This window comes from Chelonoidis abingdonii, chromosome 17 (assembly GCF_003597395.2).
Source record: "Chelonoidis abingdonii isolate Lonesome George chromosome 17, CheloAbing_2.0, whole genome shotgun sequence".
NCBI lineage: Eukaryota > Metazoa > Chordata > Testudines > Testudinidae > Chelonoidis > Chelonoidis abingdonii.
In genome coordinates this window covers 15,913,939-15,936,030 of record NC_133785.1, presented here as the reverse complement: position 1 = coordinate 15,936,030, position 22,092 = coordinate 15,913,939, and the positions used below count along the sequence as shown (strand labels likewise).

General features: G+C 36.6%; 1 protein-coding gene across 1 annotated transcript in view; it reads right to left on the bottom strand.

Annotated features, from left to right (window-relative positions):
• Window positions 1–22,092, bottom strand: part of APPL1 (adaptor protein, phosphotyrosine interacting with PH domain and leucine zipper 1) — a 45,400-nt gene that overhangs the window by 3,394 nt on the left and 19,914 nt on the right. Inside the window, exons 5-21 of the mRNA XM_032798837.2 lie at window positions 21,616–21,703; window positions 20,320–20,361; window positions 18,349–18,407; window positions 17,723–17,869; window positions 15,409–15,491; window positions 15,119–15,277; window positions 13,286–13,474; window positions 11,123–11,165; window positions 8,699–8,755; window positions 7,236–7,327; window positions 6,482–6,664; window positions 4,031–4,080; window positions 3,353–3,527; window positions 3,201–3,237; window positions 1,262–1,408; window positions 957–1,007; window positions 473–562 (exon numbers count right to left, since the gene is read on the bottom strand). Of these exons, the coding sequence (XP_032654728.1) occupies window positions 473–562; window positions 957–1,007; window positions 1,262–1,408; window positions 3,201–3,237; window positions 3,353–3,527; window positions 4,031–4,080; window positions 6,482–6,664; window positions 7,236–7,327; window positions 8,699–8,755; window positions 11,123–11,165; window positions 13,286–13,474; window positions 15,119–15,277; window positions 15,409–15,491; window positions 17,723–17,869; window positions 18,349–18,407; window positions 20,320–20,361; window positions 21,616–21,703 (1,692 nt within the window). The remainder of the gene's footprint in view (window positions 1–472; window positions 563–956; window positions 1,008–1,261; window positions 1,409–3,200; window positions 3,238–3,352; window positions 3,528–4,030; window positions 4,081–6,481; window positions 6,665–7,235; window positions 7,328–8,698; window positions 8,756–11,122; window positions 11,166–13,285; window positions 13,475–15,118; window positions 15,278–15,408; window positions 15,492–17,722; window positions 17,870–18,348; window positions 18,408–20,319; window positions 20,362–21,615; window positions 21,704–22,092) is intronic.

The following is a 22,092-nucleotide window of genomic DNA, read 5'->3' as shown; positions in this document are numbered from 1 at the left end:
GAAATAAAATTGTTCAGATTTAACCTAAAATGTTTTTATAGTGTAAGACATACAAAGATGTCAAAATCCAAATTTTAGTACATTTAGCAAATAAAAAAAAATCAAATTGGCTGAGTTTCCAGGTAAAATGAAGCCCACAGTGTTTTTTCTACTAATGATTGTGATGTTGTAGTTTGGAGTACAGTGCCATGAAAGCAGCATGTACGTTAATGAATAAGAAAATATTAGCGACAAAGAGTCCTGTGGCACCTTACAGACTAACAGACGTATTGGAGCATAAGCTTTTGCAGGTATTCACCCTTTAACCACTTTGTCAGACGAAGGGGCATTTCACCCATGAAAGCTCATGCTCCAATACATCTGTTAGTCTATAAGGTGCCATAGGACTCTGTAGCTTTTTATAGATCCAGACTAAACACGACTACGCCTCTGATAAGAAAATATTAGTACTACAAGTAATTGTGAGACATACCTTTTCAATTTGCTTTTGTTTACTGAGTTCTTTCTGTTGTTTCTCTTTTACTTTGTCTATTTCTTTTTGTTTTTCTGATGCTCTACGATCCTAAAGAGATAAAGATATAATAAGGCTAATCTTTGTAAATTGGGATATATAAAATATTGCCACTTTTGTAGGAGTTTCCATAAGATAGTTATATCAATGTTTGACTTAATGAAGTATGTATACCATTATTTTTACCTTGAAAGACTTATCTCTGCTGAAATGAACAAAAAAAGAAGTATCTGCAATACCCTTTTCCAATCAGTATGAAACCTATTAAATCTTTATCACTTCTTGACAAGTTTAAATATCACCTAGATACTAGGCAATAGACTCTGTAGAAATTTCTTAATCTGCAGATTACTGCCAGACACACAGTGCTATTATCTATATACTTAGCATACTGTATTTTGCATGTACACACACATACGTTTTTTCCCCTACTTAAGAATCTTACCAATTCTGCATGAAAAGCAATCTGTTTTGCCAGTCCAACAGAGTCGCATATCTAAATATAAACAAATTGAATATTCAGAAAGTATGAAAAATAAATATTCCTTTAAAATTAAGAAAAATTCCCACAACTTCAGAAAGACTTTTTGTATTAAAGCACTTTCAGATCCTTGGACTGACAGCCTAACTTTTTTTAAACATACAAAAAACACTTCTAAAAATTTCTTCATACAACTTGAATGAGAGCTAAGACCTTGAAATCCACATCAGATTTGAAATAAGATAAAAGTGTAAGTAACATGGTAATACCTTTTCCCCTTCATTGTTTGATTCAAATATATAACAGACAGATGTTGTATGGCTCTCCACTCTCCCTCCTGAAGACCGAAGCACAAATCCAAAAAGGCGTTTATTCTCCTGGTGCGTAGCATACAAGACTACACTTGGCAAAGGAAACTGCCAAAAAAGGATGAAATCATGGGAATTTAAAGTTTGGTCTATACATCTTTGAATACCAGATATCGATATACTGTAACTTACTAAAAACAACAAAATAAATGGACATGATCAGTAGAAAGAATTTTATTATATCCTGATCAAATTGCTGGATAATGCTTTTGGCATTGCAACAAACTGAAGCAGGTTATCAAAAACATTCAGTGACCAAACACATGCAGATCGAAAATGTACATTGTGCAGAGAGTAGTGTAGCATTTGCACACAACTAATGTTACAGTGAAGTCTGAGTTCTTGTTTCTTTTCTAAGCACGTGCACACACACTTTTTCAGATACTCAGCTCTCTCATATAAATTCCTTCTGGGACTAAATTTTCAATATGTGACGTCAGTCCAAAGATGGATTGTTTTTGAAAACTATGACCTGAATACATTCAGGAATTTTGAGTTGTGCACGAGTACGTACACACACAGACACACACTTTTTGTATTATGTTCAGTTGACATTTTTGCACTCCCATAATTAAAAAAAGGCTGAAGCTAGAAATTTCAAACTTGGGTTCTTTTCAAAACTTTACAAAAGATGGAAAACAACTCAAGTTTGAAGAAAATAGTTTAAATTAGTTTTAAACTTATGACAATTCAAAGTTAAAATAGTTACACCACAATTTTTTTTTAATCTAGGTTTTTTTGGAGTCCTCATACTAAAACAGTTTAGAGCATTGGGCACATGATGAATTGCCTTATGTCACCTTTAACAGCTTACAGCAGTAAGACAGCTCTGCACTTAAGGCCTTACAGTTCATGAATCCACAGCTGCTTTCAGCATTGAGTTTTACATACTTCATCTATTAAAGAGCCCTAAAGACACTTAAAACACATTAAATTCTCTTCAGCTCTCTAAAAAAGACTTAGAGATCAAATGTAAAGCATTATTGTTCATGTAATACAGACTACAAAAAAAAAAAATCAAGCAAACAGAAATCAAAACTTAAAAAAAATTAAGGTTGTTACTGGAAGCTGAACGTGGACATATTGAATATATTTTATGTCAAGTATTCCACTGATTTCTTTTAGAATGCAAGACATTACTCTGTATTATTAATTTATAGAGATAAAAATAAGTTGACCATAAGCCATGTCACATACAAGACATGCAACATGGCCAATTTAACAATGCATCAGAACCATCATCTTTTGAATTTCCTGACTCATGTAACTGAGATCCCAACTTTAATGTTAATGTCTGACTTTCTACACAAACCTATCTTGCTAATTTTATTATGCTCTTGCCATTTCAAATAATGAAAAAGCCACTGTTTGAAATGTTTACGCTTAACATTATAAAGAAAAAAACACTATTAACAATTAACCAACAACGACTGAGATAAGCTAGGGATTAGTGGAGCACTTAGGGAACCAAGAGACCACTGTTCCAACAACCCTCGCGGGCGGTAAAAGGAACTGAAGGGAGGTCGGGCCATCAGGGTCTTATATAGAATACCATATCGGCGCCACTCCAGGGGGCTCCCCAGCCGGCCCGATGAGTAGCTACTAGGGAAAAAGTTTCCAACACCTGTGCACGCGGCGCCTGCACACACCTCACTGAAATTGATATGAGCAATCACTCGAAGAAGAACCTAAGTTTTGTGGGAAATCGTTTAGAAATCTCATTACACAGTAGCACAGTACTGTTGATATTTAACAGAATGAAAATTGTATTCAAACAAAATCAGACATAAAATCAGAAAAAAGAATTGGTTGCTCTATCATTAGCACTTAAATTACTTACCCTGAGCCTTGTAACTTGCGTCTGTGGATCTATTAACCTAAAAATGTTAATTAAACAAACAAATCACAAAGTAAATTTTACCAAATTGAAAGGGCCATTTGAAAATATACTTGTGAAAGTCAACTTCAGTAAAATTTAGGAATGATACTTACTTTAAACAGTCACAACTGACTAATAAATGTGATTCTGTCATCCTGAAAATATTATGGATAGCCCGAGCTGCTAGTATTTGGCGCATTGTTTCATAAACAACATCTGGACTTTCATCAGATTTAACCTCCATGGAGCCAAGGAATCTTACAATAAATAACTGGTGAAGAATGGAATCTAAGACAGATAAGAGTATTTAATAAGCAGTATCAAACCATTTCTGGGTTTTCCTATTTAAACATTACTGTTTCCATGACTAATCGCAGAAGAAGGATTTCTACGTGAGTAAAATATTATAAACAAAATCCTAACCCACACTAACTAAAAATTATACTTCCAATATTTGTTTATGAATGACAGGTGCAGTTACTGAAATAGCAAGATACACATCTGTCTACTAAGTTTTTCACTTAGGTTTAGTGAAAATGAAAGACTCAAATAGTTAGACTTCCAGACTGTAGTCTCACCTGACTCATCTGATGCGGTATGTGCTAATGAAATCCAGCAGTCCAGAAATGGGTGCTAAGCTAGTTATCTTAGAGACATCTGCCATACATGAAGAAAGCACTCAAGTATGCTTTAAATGAATACTGACATACAAGTCTTAATTTTATAGCAAATTAGTTTTGAAGAGCATCTCAATCAAGAATATTTTGTACTTAAGTGAAATCCTGGTTTACCTTCCGTTTCAGATTTTTTGCCTCCAGATTCACCAAATGGGTTTGTACGTCTATTAAAAAATTAAAACATTAAACCAGGAGTCAGAGTGCAAGAGCCATTGACATATAATCTAGACTCAATCTGCATCAAATAAAGCAACACATAATATCACAGATTGGGATCAAAATCGATAGCCCACCTATGAGTAACACGGACAGACTTTAGATGTGGGTTTAAGACACAAGCTGCTGCATTTGAGTGGAGAGCGCAGGATCTGGGGAGTGGAGAGGAAATATCAAGTGCTATTTGTCCCACTGTTGTGGTAGGAATGCAATTTGAGCTTGTTGTCTGCACTCCAATGAATCACTTAACCTTCTTAATTTTTGAAAAGACACAGTTTTAAGAGATTAAGTCTCATTGAACAGCTTCAGGAAGCGCACCCTAAAGCTAGTCCTCCAAGAGATTAATTAAAAACAGCACACCTTTCCCCACTTTTTCAAGCTGTTGAATTACTCACTGCAGAGAAGTCACTGGTTTTGTCTCAAATGCAGCTCTCTGAAAACATCCCTGGGGTTTTACTCCTAGAGGGTCAAGAGAAATATGGCTATTTCTGACTCTCAGCAGACACATAATTACTCTCAATTATAATAAAGTGAAAATACTCTAGGCTTCCAGACTGCATTTCTCAAGAGAAGGAAAGTAATGTAAAAAGAAAATTTGGAGCTGGGAAATTAGCTGAAGCTCTCAAGGAGAATGGAGAAAGGAAAGGTATTCTCTTGGCTAACTGGGATAGCTGAAAACTCTCAATGAGGACAGCTGAAAATAAGAGTTAAATTTCGTATCAGCTTTTACCAGGAAACAAGTGAAGATGTCACTTTTTCCATTGGCTGATATGGTCCTAAAATTCATTTTTAGAATAAATCCAACATCTGCCTTGATATATAATATAGAATAAGTCTGTCTTCTTTATTTGTGTGGCCTATAAAATAGGATTGTTAATCTTTAAATTAATAATGAAATGTTAACAAACTAATCAAAAGTGGCGTGTGAAATTTGGATAATCATTGAACTAAATAATTAAACTCTGAACTAAAGTTTGCATGGCAAAAAATGTACAGAACAATGGCGAGTCCCAAAAAAAGATTGTTCATCTGTTCAAATATACCTAGAAAAATTCCCACAACCATACCTTCTTGGCACTCAGACATTTTCAGGATCTCAAAATCAGAACAGTAAATTCTAAGCTTTTTGTGGTCTAATGAAATGCAAACAATCACCTAAAGATGTGCTTCATATTTGTACCTGAAACACAGTGACAATTTTTAAAAAAGGATTGTGATAAAGGTACTAAGGCAAGTACAGCACATTGCCAATCTATACCAAATGTAGCAGTGTTTTTTTAAAAATCTTTTCAGGCAAATATTGACTGCATCTCTATATAATCTCTCCCACCTGAGACAAAATTATGAATGTATATGATAAAAAAATCTCTTTGTTAAGATGAGTTTTAGGTACACTATTATATGATTTTCATTGCCTAGAACCCAGTTTAGGTCTTATCAACCTATTTTAATCAATATGTTGCATACTTAATTTGATGCACTGTTTAACAGTCTCATTATTCTTCTAACAAAAAGGAAAAATGAGTTGAGTTAAATACTGTACATCACACGATTTAATTTTTTTTTTGTGTGTGTGAGAACTCTAAGTTTCTTCTCTCTGGTAGCAGACACTCCAACATGGAGTCAAACACCACACAACGCAAATATTTTTGTAAGAAGACACCCATAAGTCACAAAATAGTTTTCAGTTTCCCTGAAATGAATGGGATCTACTATCAACAAAAAAAGATTAATACTTGAACTCTGTACAAACAGTTCTGTAAAGGCAATGCATGGTATCTTATCAGGCCTCTTATTTTGAATGGGAAAATAAAACAAACAAAAACAAGCAGGAGAAAGAAGTGGTTTTATATTTTGGGATAACTGTAAGGCAATTCTCAACCTGTCTGTAGAAGATTGCTCTAGAAGCCTAGATCATTTTCACTCACCTTTTAGTTTAGGAAGAGTGTCATCAGTATGCCATCATCACCTGGAGGCAGGGCTACCAAATTTCTCTTGAGTTTCCAAGAGGAAATACCCAAGGTGCTGAGCGAGCAAGCAATAGGAAAGGAAAATATATTTTTAAAACCAAATGATTATGAAGCATAAGTTGTTAAACATGGTCAGAAAAGCTGCTGCAAAACTGAAAAACTACATCTTGTATCTACAGTAAATACTTGGTATTTTCACAGTTATGTGTGATGAAGATACTGTTTTGTAGCCCTGCTCTCTGCATACTTGTCGCAAAAAAAATCAAAGCAGAGACAATACACATGATGGAGTTACTGGCTCAATATGCTTTCCTTACTTTTGTTTCTGTAATTGTAAAACAGACAAATACAAGGATTTTTCTTCCACTGCTTCTCCTACCTGCCCAATTGCCCTGAGGCTTTTGCCTGACCAGGCTGATCTTCGCTAACTGGAGAAATTATGTCAAATTGTATCGGTGTGTCAGGGGCAACAAGGGAATCCAAGGAAAGTGCTGATAAAGCTGCCGATTCAGATCCCAAAGACCCAGAGCTATTTGTGCGAGCTGTCGGAGGCCGAGATTGTCTAAAACAAAACAAAGAGAGATGCAACCTTTTAGATAACAAATGAAACTCCACCGTGGACACAAATATAATATTCTGAAACTTGGGAAAAATAAAACAATATTAGAAGAAATTTAAGAGGAACAATACTATAATGACAGAGTAAAAAGAAATGCAATCTAGATTCAATTTCAATCATTTACTACTTTCTCTCATCACTGATACGGCACTAACATGCTAGAATGTGAAATATCCTACAGCTAGAAGTCTGATGCTAGTTGTTAAAAATACTGAGAAAATCGAATCAAGACTGTCAAAAGCCAACAAATTAGCCACATGGCATAATTGGTAAAATACCAAAACTCGATATAGCGCTGGATCATTTATTTCTTAATATACATCATAGAACATTAAAATATTTATCAAAAGTTCACTTGCTACATTGTTCAAGAACTTGTTTTTATCCTGTTAAAGATTTTAAAAGTCATTGTAGACAACTGAAACCTTTGCTGCAAATCATGTTATTTTAGAAGCCTTCACCAGACACCCATTAGAAACGTGCTCTTAAAATGACCAACTGTTCTGTAATGTACATTGTTGGCCGCATGCTCTCATGTCTCTGTTGGAAGGAAGGAGAGGGGGTGACAGCCTCCAGAGCAGATTGATTTACACGTGCAGCAATTTCCTAAGTAATTAAAAGAAAAAAGGTAACTGAAAACATTTACTCCAAATTCAATTTAGAATGTTCAGTTTAAGTTTTATTTACATGCAGTAGGAGAAACTATAAATTGAACCTATGCTGGAACCACACATGTTCAGATCAATGGCAACACCTGTTAATACCAGGATGATATATGGCCCCAACTCTGTATTCATCAAAATATACATTTATGTAACTCACATTTGTTTCATTGACGTTAGTGATTGCATAGCAGGGACAACAAAAACCTTTGGTTTCCTATTTACAGTTTAGTTAATTTAGACTCGGTCACACAAATAGCTTTGCTATTATCCACAAACTCATTATTAGTCCAAAAATTGAAAATTGGTATCACAAGCAACATTTTCGTCTCACACTGAACTGGCAGATCTACACTTGTCAAGTTTCCTGTATTTAATGAGGAGCTTATATTTCATGGTTCCACAGAGGATTCATGTACAATTTAATATAGTGTCTGTATATTACGGCTTCCACTGGTTCTCAACTCTAGAATGTGATCAATGGAAGGTTACCATTCTGGTACTTCACAACACTGCACCTGCTGAAGGCCTGAGGGAGAAGAGTATCTCATTTGATTTATACACATACCCCACAGGACTAGCAGAAAGCAGTAACATCACCTGTGAGAATGGCTTAGCAGTTGCAAATAAGTGTGAGCATTTATTCAACCAATGACCCTAATTTACAAAGATTTTGGGTGTCCTCCAAGACCTCTGAATAACCAGAGTTATATTTTGCCATCTACTGAATAATCAAGACCACTTTGATTAGCTCCATGTATAGCCTCCTTCCTACACAAACTGTTACTATATTAATTTTGTTCATAGATAGGGCCCTACCAATTTCACAGTCCATTTTGGTCGATTTCATGGTCCGGAACGTGTGTTTCATGGCTGTGAATTTGGTAGGGCCTTATTCATAGGATTATTTGACAGTCAGCTCAATTAGAAAGTGAAGTTTTCCATCGTGCATCACAATGATTTGTGATAAGCAAAATACAGGTACAAGTTCTTGAAAAACAACTTTTAGAATGTTATTTACATTTTCAGTAATGCTAGTTTTTAAATGTGCCCTCTTTTCATTATTCAGGTGAAAGAAATGTGTATTACTTGCTTATAAATGTTTATAAGTGCTGCCAATACACACACTGTTTTACAAAACAAAGTTACATTTCCTGCCATGAAAAATTTCTAGTCTGAGACGTAAGCAGCAGTCAACTTAATTTCATACTATAAAATTAGGTCTAGCAGATCTCTTAAAACGAATACATTTCTAAATTTAAATGCATTTCTTTGGGTTAGTTTTGGGTATTATAAAACAAATGATCAACATTACCTCAGGGTTTTCACTGAGGTATATCTGTTTAGAGATGTTGTTTATTGTACATATCCACTAAAAGAGAGAGAGAAAAAAGCAAAGCATTAATAAGTATATTGTAGTTTTAAAAACCTGTTTAAATATCTTAGCTAACTTTTCTTCCCACCACCTCCCTGCACTTAATTTGTCACTTTAACGAGTGATAGGCCACAGCCTATGTATTTCACTGAATTTGCCATGAGATTCACCGTACAGCAGAATTTACCTCCAGAATATTGCAGCCAGCACCCAATATTTTGTTTTCTATCTCCCTGCCTTACTGAAACTTGCTTGCAGCTGCCTCTTATTCGCTGAAAGGGGGAGTAAACTGGATTACAATGCATGCTGCCTGCACTGTTCCATGGAGCCTAAGCTAGAATTCAGCTTGTAGCCAGACATTTGTAGGCTAGCCAGCTGGGTCACTTGGAGAACAGTGCACCAGCAGAGGCCCAAAGAGCTGGGGAGAAGAGCTGCTGAAGCTGGCTACAAGCTCCCCCTCATTCTCTGGCACGCATGGGAAAAGGAGGTTATGAAGTGGGCTGCTGGACATTGTGATGGGAGCTGAGGCCCAGGGAGCAAAGCTGGATCAATTGGGCATCTTAGCAAAAAAACCCATCCTCAAAAACAATCCCTGTCAAAAATAACTCACTAATTTTACAAGTGAGTATTTTCTGCTGTTTCGTAGATGTGCTGGGGGGAAAAGGGTGGAAGATGGGAATGAATGGTATAGCCAGGTAATAAAAATATCACAGGAATTTAGGAGTCCTTGTCAAAGTGCATGGGTGCATGCCCTGATGATTGCACCGTATATTCAGCAACACCACAGAGCAGCATGATTTCACAATATCCCCCTTTAACTGCCTGCTCAGATTTGCATTATAGAAATCAAAAAGCTTACAAATGTTAAGTTTTTATTCTTACATCAAGAAAGTCTATATTAAAAATGAATGCAAAGTAAGAAATTTTTATTTAGCAAATATTTAAAGGCGTTTAACAGATTTGCTACACACAATTTCTGGAAAACCCTTAATAGATTCAAGAATTTAGTGAAATGTGTCTGGTCAATAGACTTTACCTGAGCTGTTTGCTAACAGATCCTTTTCAGTCTTCAGATCTAAGCTAGAGAGGAGGAGCTGCCTGGAGTAAGAAAGTTCAGGCAGGGGCAGCCAGTGAGGTCTGCCAAATTCCCCAGATGAAGGAAAAGATAGGAGCAAGCTGTTGAAAGTTCCCTGGGGAGGGCTGAAAGTCCCCTGATAAGGGAAGCACAGAAGGGCTGCTGAAAACCTGAGAAAAGAATGGCTCAGGGAAATTACCTCAGTGTAGATTCTGAAAATACTGAGGGGGAGTGGGGGAGGTCCAGGGACACTGGGAAAAGCCCTGGTTGGACTTAAAGAGAGAAGCCTTAAAGAAGAGGGATGGATACTAACTATGTGGGACTACTGTTTAATCCCAGCATGGGGACATTGGTAAAATCTGGTTGTCTTCCACCTATCGTGTGAGCTGTACAAGATGCGAGAAGAGTCATGTAAGAACCTTTACGTTGTGACCTTTGACTATAACTGGGTAAGTCTGAGGCCTGTATGTAAACAAGAGTGGTGTTACACTGAAGGAGTGATCAGTGGCAGCTGCACAGGTGCATTCTTGCTGCAAGGTGGATCTGGGGACCTCAACCCTTATAGAAGAATGAGTGTCGAATGCAACTAGAAAGTAAACAAACATTTGGTTTTTGTTTGAAACATGTATTTGTTTGTTTGATCACCCAGCAGTTGGCAGTGAGATGTGCAGTCTTCCCAGCAGATACTGAAAGCATTAAATGCCTTTCTATACTCCACCTCTAAACTTCTTGCTAAGGATGCATGATCCTGTGCCTGCTTCTTAACTCAGTTCTAAAGCTACCATAAAAAAGAACCTTAGCAAAGACACTAAGAGAGCATGATTTTTACAAAATTAATTCTACAATCTTTTGACTGAGTGCTTTTTAAACAAAGTTTGGATGTGGTTTTCCTCCTTTTGCAACAAGGCACTCAGGATATTTCATTTTGGGCTCTCTTTTGCTTTCTATAGCTGGCTGACTTGAAAGAAAAAAAACATACAGCACCCCCTTTCCCCCCCAAAAAGGTGTGCAGTAAGTGTTTGTTTCTCTTATTGCCAATGATTACGCTGGCCATTTTAACTCCAAGTTAAACCTATAGGTCCCCACTGACAATCACTTTTGCTGACACAGATTTTTTTTTCCAGGGTAGAGACAAAGGGACACCTTCTTGACACCTGTCAGTATGGGTAGAAGAAATCTTCAGGTCACTATTCACTTTGAGCCTCACAAGTAACCTAAGAAATATTTCTTATGTGTAATAAATTATCAGAAAAAGCATCTGAACCACCACACACTTGCTGTAAGCTTACCTCTTCATAATCTTTTTTACTCTCTGCCTGTAAGATTGAAGACCTGAAAGAAGAGAGAACAACAAAATTCTCAGGCTCACTTATTTGAAAGAAAAAGATCTTTTCAATAACTTTGTGTCTGGAGGTAAATTTTCCCCTTGATATATGCATGTAACTTGTACTAACAACACTGGGCACTATATATACATACTAAATGGAAACTAAATAACTGAAGATGCAAGCAATTTTATTTCTATGGAAAAATCAGGCAAGGGTGCACACATAGCAATTGAACAATCAGGTATTATGGTCTGAAACAGGCTTGATGGTTTCACACCCATGGGTATGTTTACACAGAAACTAGATACAGTGGCTGGCCTGTGTCAGCCGACTCGGACTCGGGGCTGTTTCATTGATGGGTAGAGGCTTGGGCTGGAGCCTGGGCGCTAGGACCCTGTCAGGTGGGAGGGTCTCAGAGCTTGGATTCCAGGTAGAATCCAAAAGTCTATACAGCAATGAAACAGCCCACAGCCTGTGCCCCACAAGCACTAGTCAGCTCACTATCTCATACACAAAACAATAAACAGGGCCTTGCAAGTGTCCAAACAAGAGAAAAGTATTAATGTAGATGACGCCAACCTTTTTTCTGCAGGATCTAGATATTATTGCACAAAGTAAAGAACTGAATATTGAATCTTCCTTTCTAGAAGAAAAAAGAAGCAGCTGTGCAGCACCCTGCTAAATTTGGAGTTTCTCATGAAAAAGCAATACTTATTTTGGTACGACTATCTCAGTTTTAAAATCGCTGGGAAGGGTAAGAATGAAAGATACCCAAGCTATGGATGATTTTGTTGATACAGATACAACAACATTGCTTTTAGAAGTTTTTGATAAAGGATTCTGAAAAGCACTTCATACTTTCTATGTATGTAAAGTCATTATTCAGATCATTTTCACATCCATGTGTACAAGACGATATTTTAAAAAAACTATTAAACAGAGAAACATCAAGGCAAGTTGTTATGCAGGTGTTTGTTAAAACAATTAGGCTATTATAAAAATGTATAATAATTTTGTAAGTGGTCTCATAGGCTCTCAGTGTGTGCTATAGCACAATCAAGATATTTTTATGTTCAAATGGCAATGAGAATTCAGCCCTAACAGCATGTAATATACACCAGATGGTTCTAAGGCTGAATGTTAGGTTGTGATGAATGCAAGGTCATGCAAGAGTACTTATACTTTATTATCTCAAAACACCAATTTATGGCAGAATATTTACATTTCTAATACAATACAGTACACCATCTACCCATATAATGGATTTTTGTTGTAAGTTATGGTTAATATGTCAAAACAGTTATGTGCTCTTTAGAATGAAATTGCATTACAAACACAGTTACGGTTGTGTTCAAATCTTATTTAAAAGTATATTCAAGCTTGGGTACATACGTAGTTCACAGATATCATACACAAATCAACACCTCATTTTCTGAGAGTCCAGGACTGCATTTCATGCCTGGAAGTCTAGTCTATGGACATCAGAAGTAAGAGGTTACACTTACAGCTGTATGGAAGGATTCTGGTGCTTGTGGCAAACGCTAGATGTTTGGACGGACAGCTCAGCAAAAATTGCAAGAATTACACTGAATTTTATCTGCTTGACATCCCAGTTATTTAGAACTAGACAAACCTAAGTAATACTAATAAATGTGTTTACAGTGGTACACTGTATTTATAATAAACGTCTTGTTAATAAAGTAAATTTGAGGGTTAAAATACAGAAGCATTGCTCCAACAACAAATGGAAAACTATCCATATGCTAGCATTCTGAGCCTCACTTAATACATATTCAGATTCAATGCAAATGTTTTGGAATTATCCAAATAAAAAGTGACATTCACACAGTTTAAATGAATATAGATTACAGGTTGATCAACATGCAATGTAACCATTTATGGTTATGAACTGTTGTGGGCTTTATTTCAACCTGTTATCAGCAGCTCCATGTGGCTGTTGTTTAGGATATGGTGGAGAAAAAAAGGCAGAGTTTGTAGGGTTGTTTAAAACAAAAAAAACAAAACGTTCAAATTTTAACAGCCAAAATTGAAATTTGTCTCTTTTTTCCGTTAATGAATATAGTATCATTTACAGATAATACTATCTTAAGAATGAATACTAACTTTTTGCCATCAAAAGATGTTATCTGAAAGCAGTATCTTCTGTCCTCACAGTCCACAGCCATTACGGAACAGTTGTCGATGTCCATGACAAGTCCTCCAGCTACGTCACCTCTTGCCTGACTCATTAGGTTTCCACCCTGAGTAAAATAAAACTGTCTGTCCCAACTGGAAGACACCAGCCCAGTCTTACTGAAACAAGAAATAAGACACTGATTTAGTGGATTGCATGTTTAAGCCAGACCCCTAAGTTAGAAAAATACAAAAGAAATCAGAAAAACAAGACCTCCAAGTCTTTTTATGAAAATAAAACCAAATAGATTTTCACTAAGTCCTAGATTAATCTATACAACATAGTTGGTTTCTTCACCATTTGTACCAGTTTACTTCAAACTAAACAGGCTTAAATATCCTACAGTTGCACAATGAACCATGTAAAAGTAATATACTAGCCAACCGTTACAGCTGTAAGAAACTTAATTAGAAGTAAAGGTTAAAACAATTGTGTTTTAACCAGTGGTGTTTAGATTGTTGCTTTATGAGTCACAAAAATCAAAGGGTCTTCTTTTTTCCTTACCCTTTGGTGGTAGGATCAAGAGTTCTTTAATACAAAAAATGCATTTTGTTTTAATCCACTGAGAATACTTCATTTAGATATCAAGTATTAATATCAATATATTAATAGCCAACTAAAGATCTATCACTTTCCACCTAATTTATTTATTTGATTCACAGGAAGAGACTGCAGGAGTCATGGACCACAGCATACAGCCTCTGCAGATCTATGTAAGAGGAATTCCACGATAAATAAATTGAGGTATTGCACTGAGAATACCCAACACTGGAACTTCACCTTTGTTTTTGTACAGGTCTTCTCACTTCAACATTAGCTACAAAAATTGAACTATTTAAATAATTCAGAGTTCAAGTTCAGGAAAGTACTTTTCCTCTAGGTTGATGATGTAACATTAGTCTGATTTTTATAAAGTTCACCATGTATTCAGAACATGGTATAAACTGGGAACACATACACTAAAGTTTATAGCTTTCATTCGTTTTTAACCAATTGTAAAACCAATAGGTTGTCTTTACATATGTGGAACACTACCTCCCTCTAGTGGGCCAAAAAGCACTCCTTTAAATTGCCATTCATGTTTTCAAAAGTCTGTTTAGTATAATGCGTAATGTGTTTTCCTTGTATTTCAAAAGTACAAGTACTTATTCTACCGTAACCCAAACTTTTATCCTAAAGTTGTATTATACATAGATAATGAGCAACATAATATAGTATTAATCCTTCAAATACTGGCTTTTTCTGAGATTACAACCCAACTAATACTGAATAATACATATATCTCCATATTTCTTTTGTAGGCACAAATATCCAGGGGATTAAGTTTCATTAACAAAGGAGCATAATTTCTCTAACCACCAGTTGAAAATCAGGAGGTCTCTCTCTATTCCTGACTGCTAGGCTCTTCTGACTATGAGGAAGTCACTTGATCTCTCTCTGTTTGTGTCTTCATCTTATGGCATTAAGAACACTTACCTTTCTTTTAAGATCACTGAATGAATAATGCAAAGTATTAATAGGTGGGCCAATTACTAAAATCCAGAAATTAATGCCAACTAATACACACTCAACCTATCATGTGAGGAGAATACAAAGAAAGGAAGCATGTCAAGCTTCACTGTGGCTAGTTCAGTTTGACCAATTAAAATGTTTATGTACAATCCAAACGTTTTTTTTTATAAATATCACTTCCTTATCCAAAGTGCCTTTTTTAAAATGAGTAAAGTTATTCTGACATTTTAAAATAACAGTACGTAGCTTACTTCCTTGCATTAAGATAGCCAGCTTTCTGTGTGAGATTTCTATGGACAGGAAATTTTGTTGTATCTGGATCAGGTAAATATAATGGATCACTGGCTACTTCCAAGTCCTCTATGGTCTGCTGCATGGTTTCTACCTCAGAATCCATTTCCCGGCGAACACTAAAATAGCATAAAATACAAAGTGTTATTAACACAGATGATGTAGCAGTAGGCAGACTCAAAAAAGAAAATTAGTGAAGGCAATATTAGGCATTAAAGAAACAATTAAATGAATAAGAACAAAAACTTACTTTTGTACACTTGTGCCAATATTGGTTAAAAATTCTTCCAGCTGCTCAGTAAGATTTTCTGAACCCATTTTAAAGAAACTTATCTTAAAAAAAAAAAAGGGGGGGGAGAGAGAGAGAGAGAGAGAGAGAGAAACTATTCATTTAACAAACCAAACAAAACCCATCTACTTATGTTTTTTTAAAAACTCTAGTAAGAGATCCAATAGTAGGAACTCTAAAGTCATTGTAATTGTGGGGATATCCATCCTGCTGAATCTAAAGATTTTGGAACATGTCCTTCATGCCTTATAACACTGCTCAGATAAGATGTAACTAGAATGCAGCTGTATTGTTTTGCTTAACTGCAGACAATATTCCAATTTAGTTCCTACTTCTGCTTCTCTTCTACAGCTCCAGCACAGTAGTACTCATATTGAAGAAGAACAGGGAAACATTTCAATCATCGTATGAGGATAAAATAATCCTTTTATGGAAGGAAAGAGGAGACTAAGTTCTCTGGTAATGACATTCTGACATGGTCTCTATATTAGCTTATTTTTTACTACAAACTTTTGATCTGTTTGAGCATACAAATTACTATCATTGTGATGCCATTTTAAAAAACTGATCTTATGGGTAGTTCTGCATAAAAACAAAGTAGGAGATTGGTGTATTCCTGGCTCCAGTGACATCTATGGGAGATTTACCATTGATTTCAATGAGGTCAGAGTTTCATCAAATATACTCACATAGCAAAGAAAATGAATGATGACAAGTTCTGTAGCCTGATCCATAGATTATGTATTAATTATACTGATTACCTAAGAATCCCAGTTATCACTTTCAGGGTTAACAGGTTCTTGCCCCAAGATCAGGCTCAGGATTACTAAAATTACAATAGAGTTGGGAACCCGGATGTGCACAATTGCAACACTCACATTATAGGAATGCTTCTATATTTCCAAATAGTTTATTAATACATTTAGGAAAGTCACAAACACTCTAACTCAGTGAGGTAGATAGAGACACTACAGAAGTGCATCTGCATGTCCCCATACTCACATCAGCCCTTGCAGAACAATCTGAAATGTCAGTCATTATCTTCCTCATCATCATCACTTTCCTCCTCATCACCAGTGGCCATCATTCTGGCCCCTTTCATGGGCTACATCTCTCTCTTGCCCCCAAAGGCTGGGATGCAACTTTTCTGTTTTGCTGAGGCCACTATATCTAATGCATTATTCAGTAGGGGTTTTTCCCCATTTTCCTTATTTGTATTTCCTCATCCTACTAATGTTGAAGTGTTCTTCTTCTATAGGTTAGTATATTGATATATGTAACTACCACTTGTGGTTACTACTTCCATGTTTCTTACTGTAGCACTTACTGGAACATTCTACCTCCTCCTAGTGAGCAAGCTCTTTTTTGTTCCTAAAATCAAAAGGTAATTGTTGATCTATGCCAAGGGTTACAGCCTACCTAACCACCCTTATGCTAGCTTTCGCATCAGCTAATGTCTTACAGGATACAGGATACTGTAGGTTTCTTGTGTTACAGTTGAATATAATGAAAGCAAGAGAGTGACTATAGTAAAGGCAAACCTGTGGGCTAGTTTCTTTTCAAATCTTAGTGACAGAGGCAGAAAGTGGTTTGTCATATTCTCTCTGAACACACATGTAAAAAGAAAAGTGAATTGTCAACAATTATCTTTAGTAAGTTATCTACTAAACTGAGCTAGAATGATTGTGAACACCATTCCAGTGCCTCCAGCATTCCAGCAGTGATGAGATTGCAATGACTGACTATAGGGCTATGTCTACATTGGGCCACAATGTGAACTATGGGGAGCATGAGTTGCAGAGTTCACCAAACTGTTGCAATCTTAATTGCCTCATGTGGACACTGCTGGCGTGAACTAAAAGGCACCTAGCTTGCATGACCATAGTCCGCTTTCAAACAGGACTATTAACACATTCGGTATCTTTTAGTTCACACCAGCAGCATTCACATGGAACAGTTAGATCACAAGACTGCAGTGCAGTGTAGACAGGCCCTCAGAACGGCTGCCAAAGGAGAGTAATAGCACAAGCTTCCCCACATCATTCCCTCAGAATGCGCTTCAATACTGAACTGCAGGAACCCTTCTCTTGAAGGTGAGACGACCATACCATTGCTATAGTCATTCAAATCTTAGCTTCTCTGCATACTTGTCAGTGCCAAAGATTTACTCAACAGTCATTAACAATGCTGTGAGAAAGTTCCTACCAGCAATGCTGTGAAAGGTACTCTCCAGACTTATTTCAAAGCTACAGCTTTCAGTGTTTGAAATATTCACCTGAGCTTGCATATATCCTAGCAAGGGTTCCAGCATGGCTATTTTCTTCTTGTACTGAAGAGTATTTAATGCACAGAAATAATGCATCATGGTTTGATGCTGTTTCTTCTTGGAAGTATACACATCTTCTGTAACTTCATACTTGACCTAAAGAGAAAAAAAAGTTACAAAGTTTGTGACTCGTTGTTTAGCATATCCTTTCTGTACAGGTTTATTTATAACCAGCACTGAAACTTTACTATAAAAAAAAAATTCACCATACACAAGAAATGGCACTTTTTACCCCATGACTCCTTTTCTAAAGATTATGGAGGAGGAATCAATGGTAACCAAACCCTGCATTCTATTTTTCTAGCACGGAGTTCTCTCTTTAACCAAATGTACCTGAATATAATATTGCATCCTTAGATTCACAGCATTTTAAAAATATGACATGCCATTCCTACAATGAGAAAGCGGCTTTTGTCTGCTGTAAAAAGTTGTCTCTACTATTAGAACCTGAACTATCAGAACTTAAGAAAAGTCTACTCTGTTGCATATTATTTGCCATCATTGGAGATTGTCTTTTCTAGAATATTTTGGTTTCCGTCCTCTAAAGAGGCTGCTTAAAAGTACGTCTCACAAACCTTTTCATTCTCTCTTCTTTTTGACAGCCGACTGTATCTGTTAATGGCAGTATCATGATCTAAATAATAAAATATTTAATATCTTATAGTCATTTAATAAATTAAGCAAATGTATAACATAGAAAAGATACAATAATGGACAATATTTAAATTCAATGAAACAAAATAAAACCACTTAGATTTTTAATGGTTTCTTTCACTGACACTTAGAACACAAAGCTCTCCAAAATTAAAACCTCAAACTTGTAAAAAATGAGATCTCATGAATAATTTTTGTTCTCTTGACTATCGTTCCACTACCCTAGTTACCTAAGCTGGAGACAAATTCTAAACAGTTATGCAAGTATCCTGACAAAAATTAGAAACAGAAACTGTCAGGAAAACTTTCCCTAAATACCTATTATTCTTCAAAGTGGTCAAGCCACTGTTTCTGAAATGGAGAAGCACTTTTATTAATAAAGTCATTTGCATATTCTGTTCTATAAAGAAAACAGATTCCATCTAAAACTTGCTCAATTTATTAACATATATTAAAAGGATTAACATTAAAGAAACTGACTAAACAGCGCATTCTCCTCTCTCCAGCAAACACCAACTACATTTTTAAACCAAGATTACCACACCTAACACAGAAAAATAAATACGAAACAGCAATTTCAGGGAACTAAACTTCCATTAATTAAGCCAATCCCTATTTCAAAGCACAGAAATTCATAAACCAACTAAGACCTAAACAACAATACACTTCAACGACGAGTCCAGTGGCATACAGACTAACACGGCTACCCCCAATACTTAACAATACACTTAGTCCTTCTATTTTCACTATATTTAGTGTTTTGTTTCCATCAGTTAGTAGTAACTTCATTAATTTTCAGTTATGTTTTCACTAAAGTAAGTTGTCACAGGCTGACTGGCCCTTTAAAGGGAGTCAGGCCCAGCTTTGCCTGTGACAGAACAGCTACTCTACCAACCAGGACTGGTGCTAGGGGTTTGAGCACCCTAGGCGCACGGCAATTTTGCCGCCCCGCGCGCTGGTACCGTGGCTCCGGTGGACCTGCCGCAGTCCTGCCTGCGGACGGTCGCCTGCTCCTGCCGCTCTGGTGGACCTGCCGCAGGCACGACTGCAGCACCTCCACCGGAGCTGAGGACCAGCGGACCCTCCGCAGGCACCACTGCGGCAGGTCCACCGGAACCGGCTGCCGCCCCCTCCAGCAAAATGCCACCCACCAATAATCCTGGCGCCCTAGGCGATTGCCTAGCCCGCCTAAATGCAAGCACCGGCCCTGCTCCCAGCTGATCCTAATCATCTAGGAATCAGATAGCCCTGCTCGATTATTAGACCTAGCCAGGAAGGGATCAAAGAATGACCAGAAAGGGCAAGAGAGCTCAACTGAAGGGGAAAGCTGTAGAAGAGGAGTTGGCTCCTCTGGAAAGCCCTGGAGAAGCGTAATCCCAGGTAAACAGGCTGAAGGAAAATTAAGGGTTACAGGAGGGAAGCTGCTCCTGTGTCTGGCCCTGGAAAATAGGAGACTCCCAGAGGAAATAAAAAGCCCTGAAAGTCAGTTCTTTGTAGGAGAGCAGAAAAGAAATAAGACCTGGGCCCAGGAGAAGCAGAAGATCCTTTTGTTTACATGGCACTCAGGACTATTGTCTAAGTTTGTTACTAATACCTTGCCAGTAGGTGCTGGGAGAGATTACTATCTTTGAGTTTCCTGGGAAGTGCTGGGGGACTGAGGCAGGGTGAGTAGTACCAGGACAGGGCTATGGAGGCTCACCTTGCCACATGAAATTAGTTTGTTTGGACTCCAATTTTCCATAAACCTTTGAGACTCAAGACTGGGATTTTCAAAGAAAGCTAGGAAAGCTATGTGCATTGAAAATCCCTTTTAAATCCCCACCCTACCTCCTGATTTTATATTCTGTTATACAAATATTCACGGGAAAATTAAATATTTAAGGTGTACTTACCATTGCTGGCAATTTGGAAAACTTCTTTTAAAGTCAATATCTCTGCAAAGAATATTATATTTGAATAAGAGACCAATATCAGAAGAAACTATAACATCATCATGTGAATATTTGATAGTGTTTTAGTTTTGTTTGTTTTTTCAAAGATTGAAGTTCTCATGGACCCAGAGATAGAGGCCACTTTTCTTCAAGCACTTCCACAGCTAGGTAATTGGTGTAAACAGGAAGTGTTTGTAGAGTACATAAAGAAGGACATGGTCTCATTAGATGTTAAATATAATCTCAGTTGCAGGTTATGCACTTTTGTAATGAGCAAATTTTCAGCTGCCACTATGGCATCAGGAACCATCTTCAATAACCACTACATAGTTAATGGCCACCCTTGAGGACTATGAAAAGTAATTTTAGACTTGACAGGAGAAATACCATTGCTTCCTTGTTCTGAAAAATAAGATTGTCTACTTTGTTCCATAATCACTTCTGCAACCTGGCATTGCACCTACAGAAAAGGAAAATAATCTTTTCTGAAATTCACAAGGAGTTAGCTGGATTATAGCAGAGCCATTGTTTTTCCTTCAGTTTAGTGTCTACATTATTAGTATGGAATGTCTTACGTTACGAATTTTAATTAGCGTTTTTAAAAAAACTTCACTGTATTTTACATACTTGAATCCAAATTTCAATAGTCTAGTAAATTTAGTATGCAAATAAAATCTACCATAATTACCAACTTCACATTATTAAAGAAGTGCATCTCACTTTGTTTAATACAAAATAAAGTGCTCACAAACTATAAGCATTTGCTAAAGCCAACTATTTCACCAGCAGTGTCAGGTACATCATCTTACAAATCCAGACCTATTATACTGTTGAGCTACCCCGTACAGAGATTGCCAGTCATTACAAGTTTATATGGTGGCATTAGATGTGGACAAACATCCTTAGGAAATAGGCTACAACCTACAAATTATTTAGATCTTTGAACTGAAACCTGATTTTCATTGGGATCACCTATGTGAAAGGCTATTGCAAAAACTAGATCTTGAACAGGACTGTTTATTTGCAGAAAGAAATTGACATATTTGTTGACATGACATAGGGTTAATTCCTTTAAACATGAACAAAGTTTTGTAAAATATCTGTTTAGCAGTTCTAATGTCAATGATTTACATTAAAAATATACAAGTTTGAGACAGCTGGGGTATACTCAGGAGTAAATTAAGTGATGTAGCCTGTAATTAGGTAGAGCAAGAGCTATGGATAAAAACCACTATTTGAACCAGTTGACTACTCTACCTTTTAGATCCCTTTCTTTAAATTGAGTAATGGGAAACATCATGGCATCAGCTAGTTGAGTTGAAAGCACTGCATGACAAGAGCTGAGCTGTAAGGGGGAAAAAAACAAAAGAGCAAACAGTCAGCTATGTAAGTAGTTTTTGGAAAATATTACTAATTCCAATTCTGCTTGGCTTTACTAGCCTCGATGAGCAAAGTTGCTTTGGTATAAATTTCACTTACAGATGACAACCAAGTCTTTAAAATATCTTTCCTGAGCTTCAGCCATGTTTGCAAACTACTTCAAGCTAAAAAGGACATTCAATACAGAGTTTTAATTTTAAATGTATGTGTTAAAGTAACTAAGTCCCTCTCAGCCTTGAAGCTAACAGCATGAAGTACATGTTGCAGTAACGGAAGGATTTTTTTAATTCAACTTTTGTAGGTCACCTTTAGGAGAACTTAAGGTTATATAGTCTTTGTATCTATGTGGAGGAA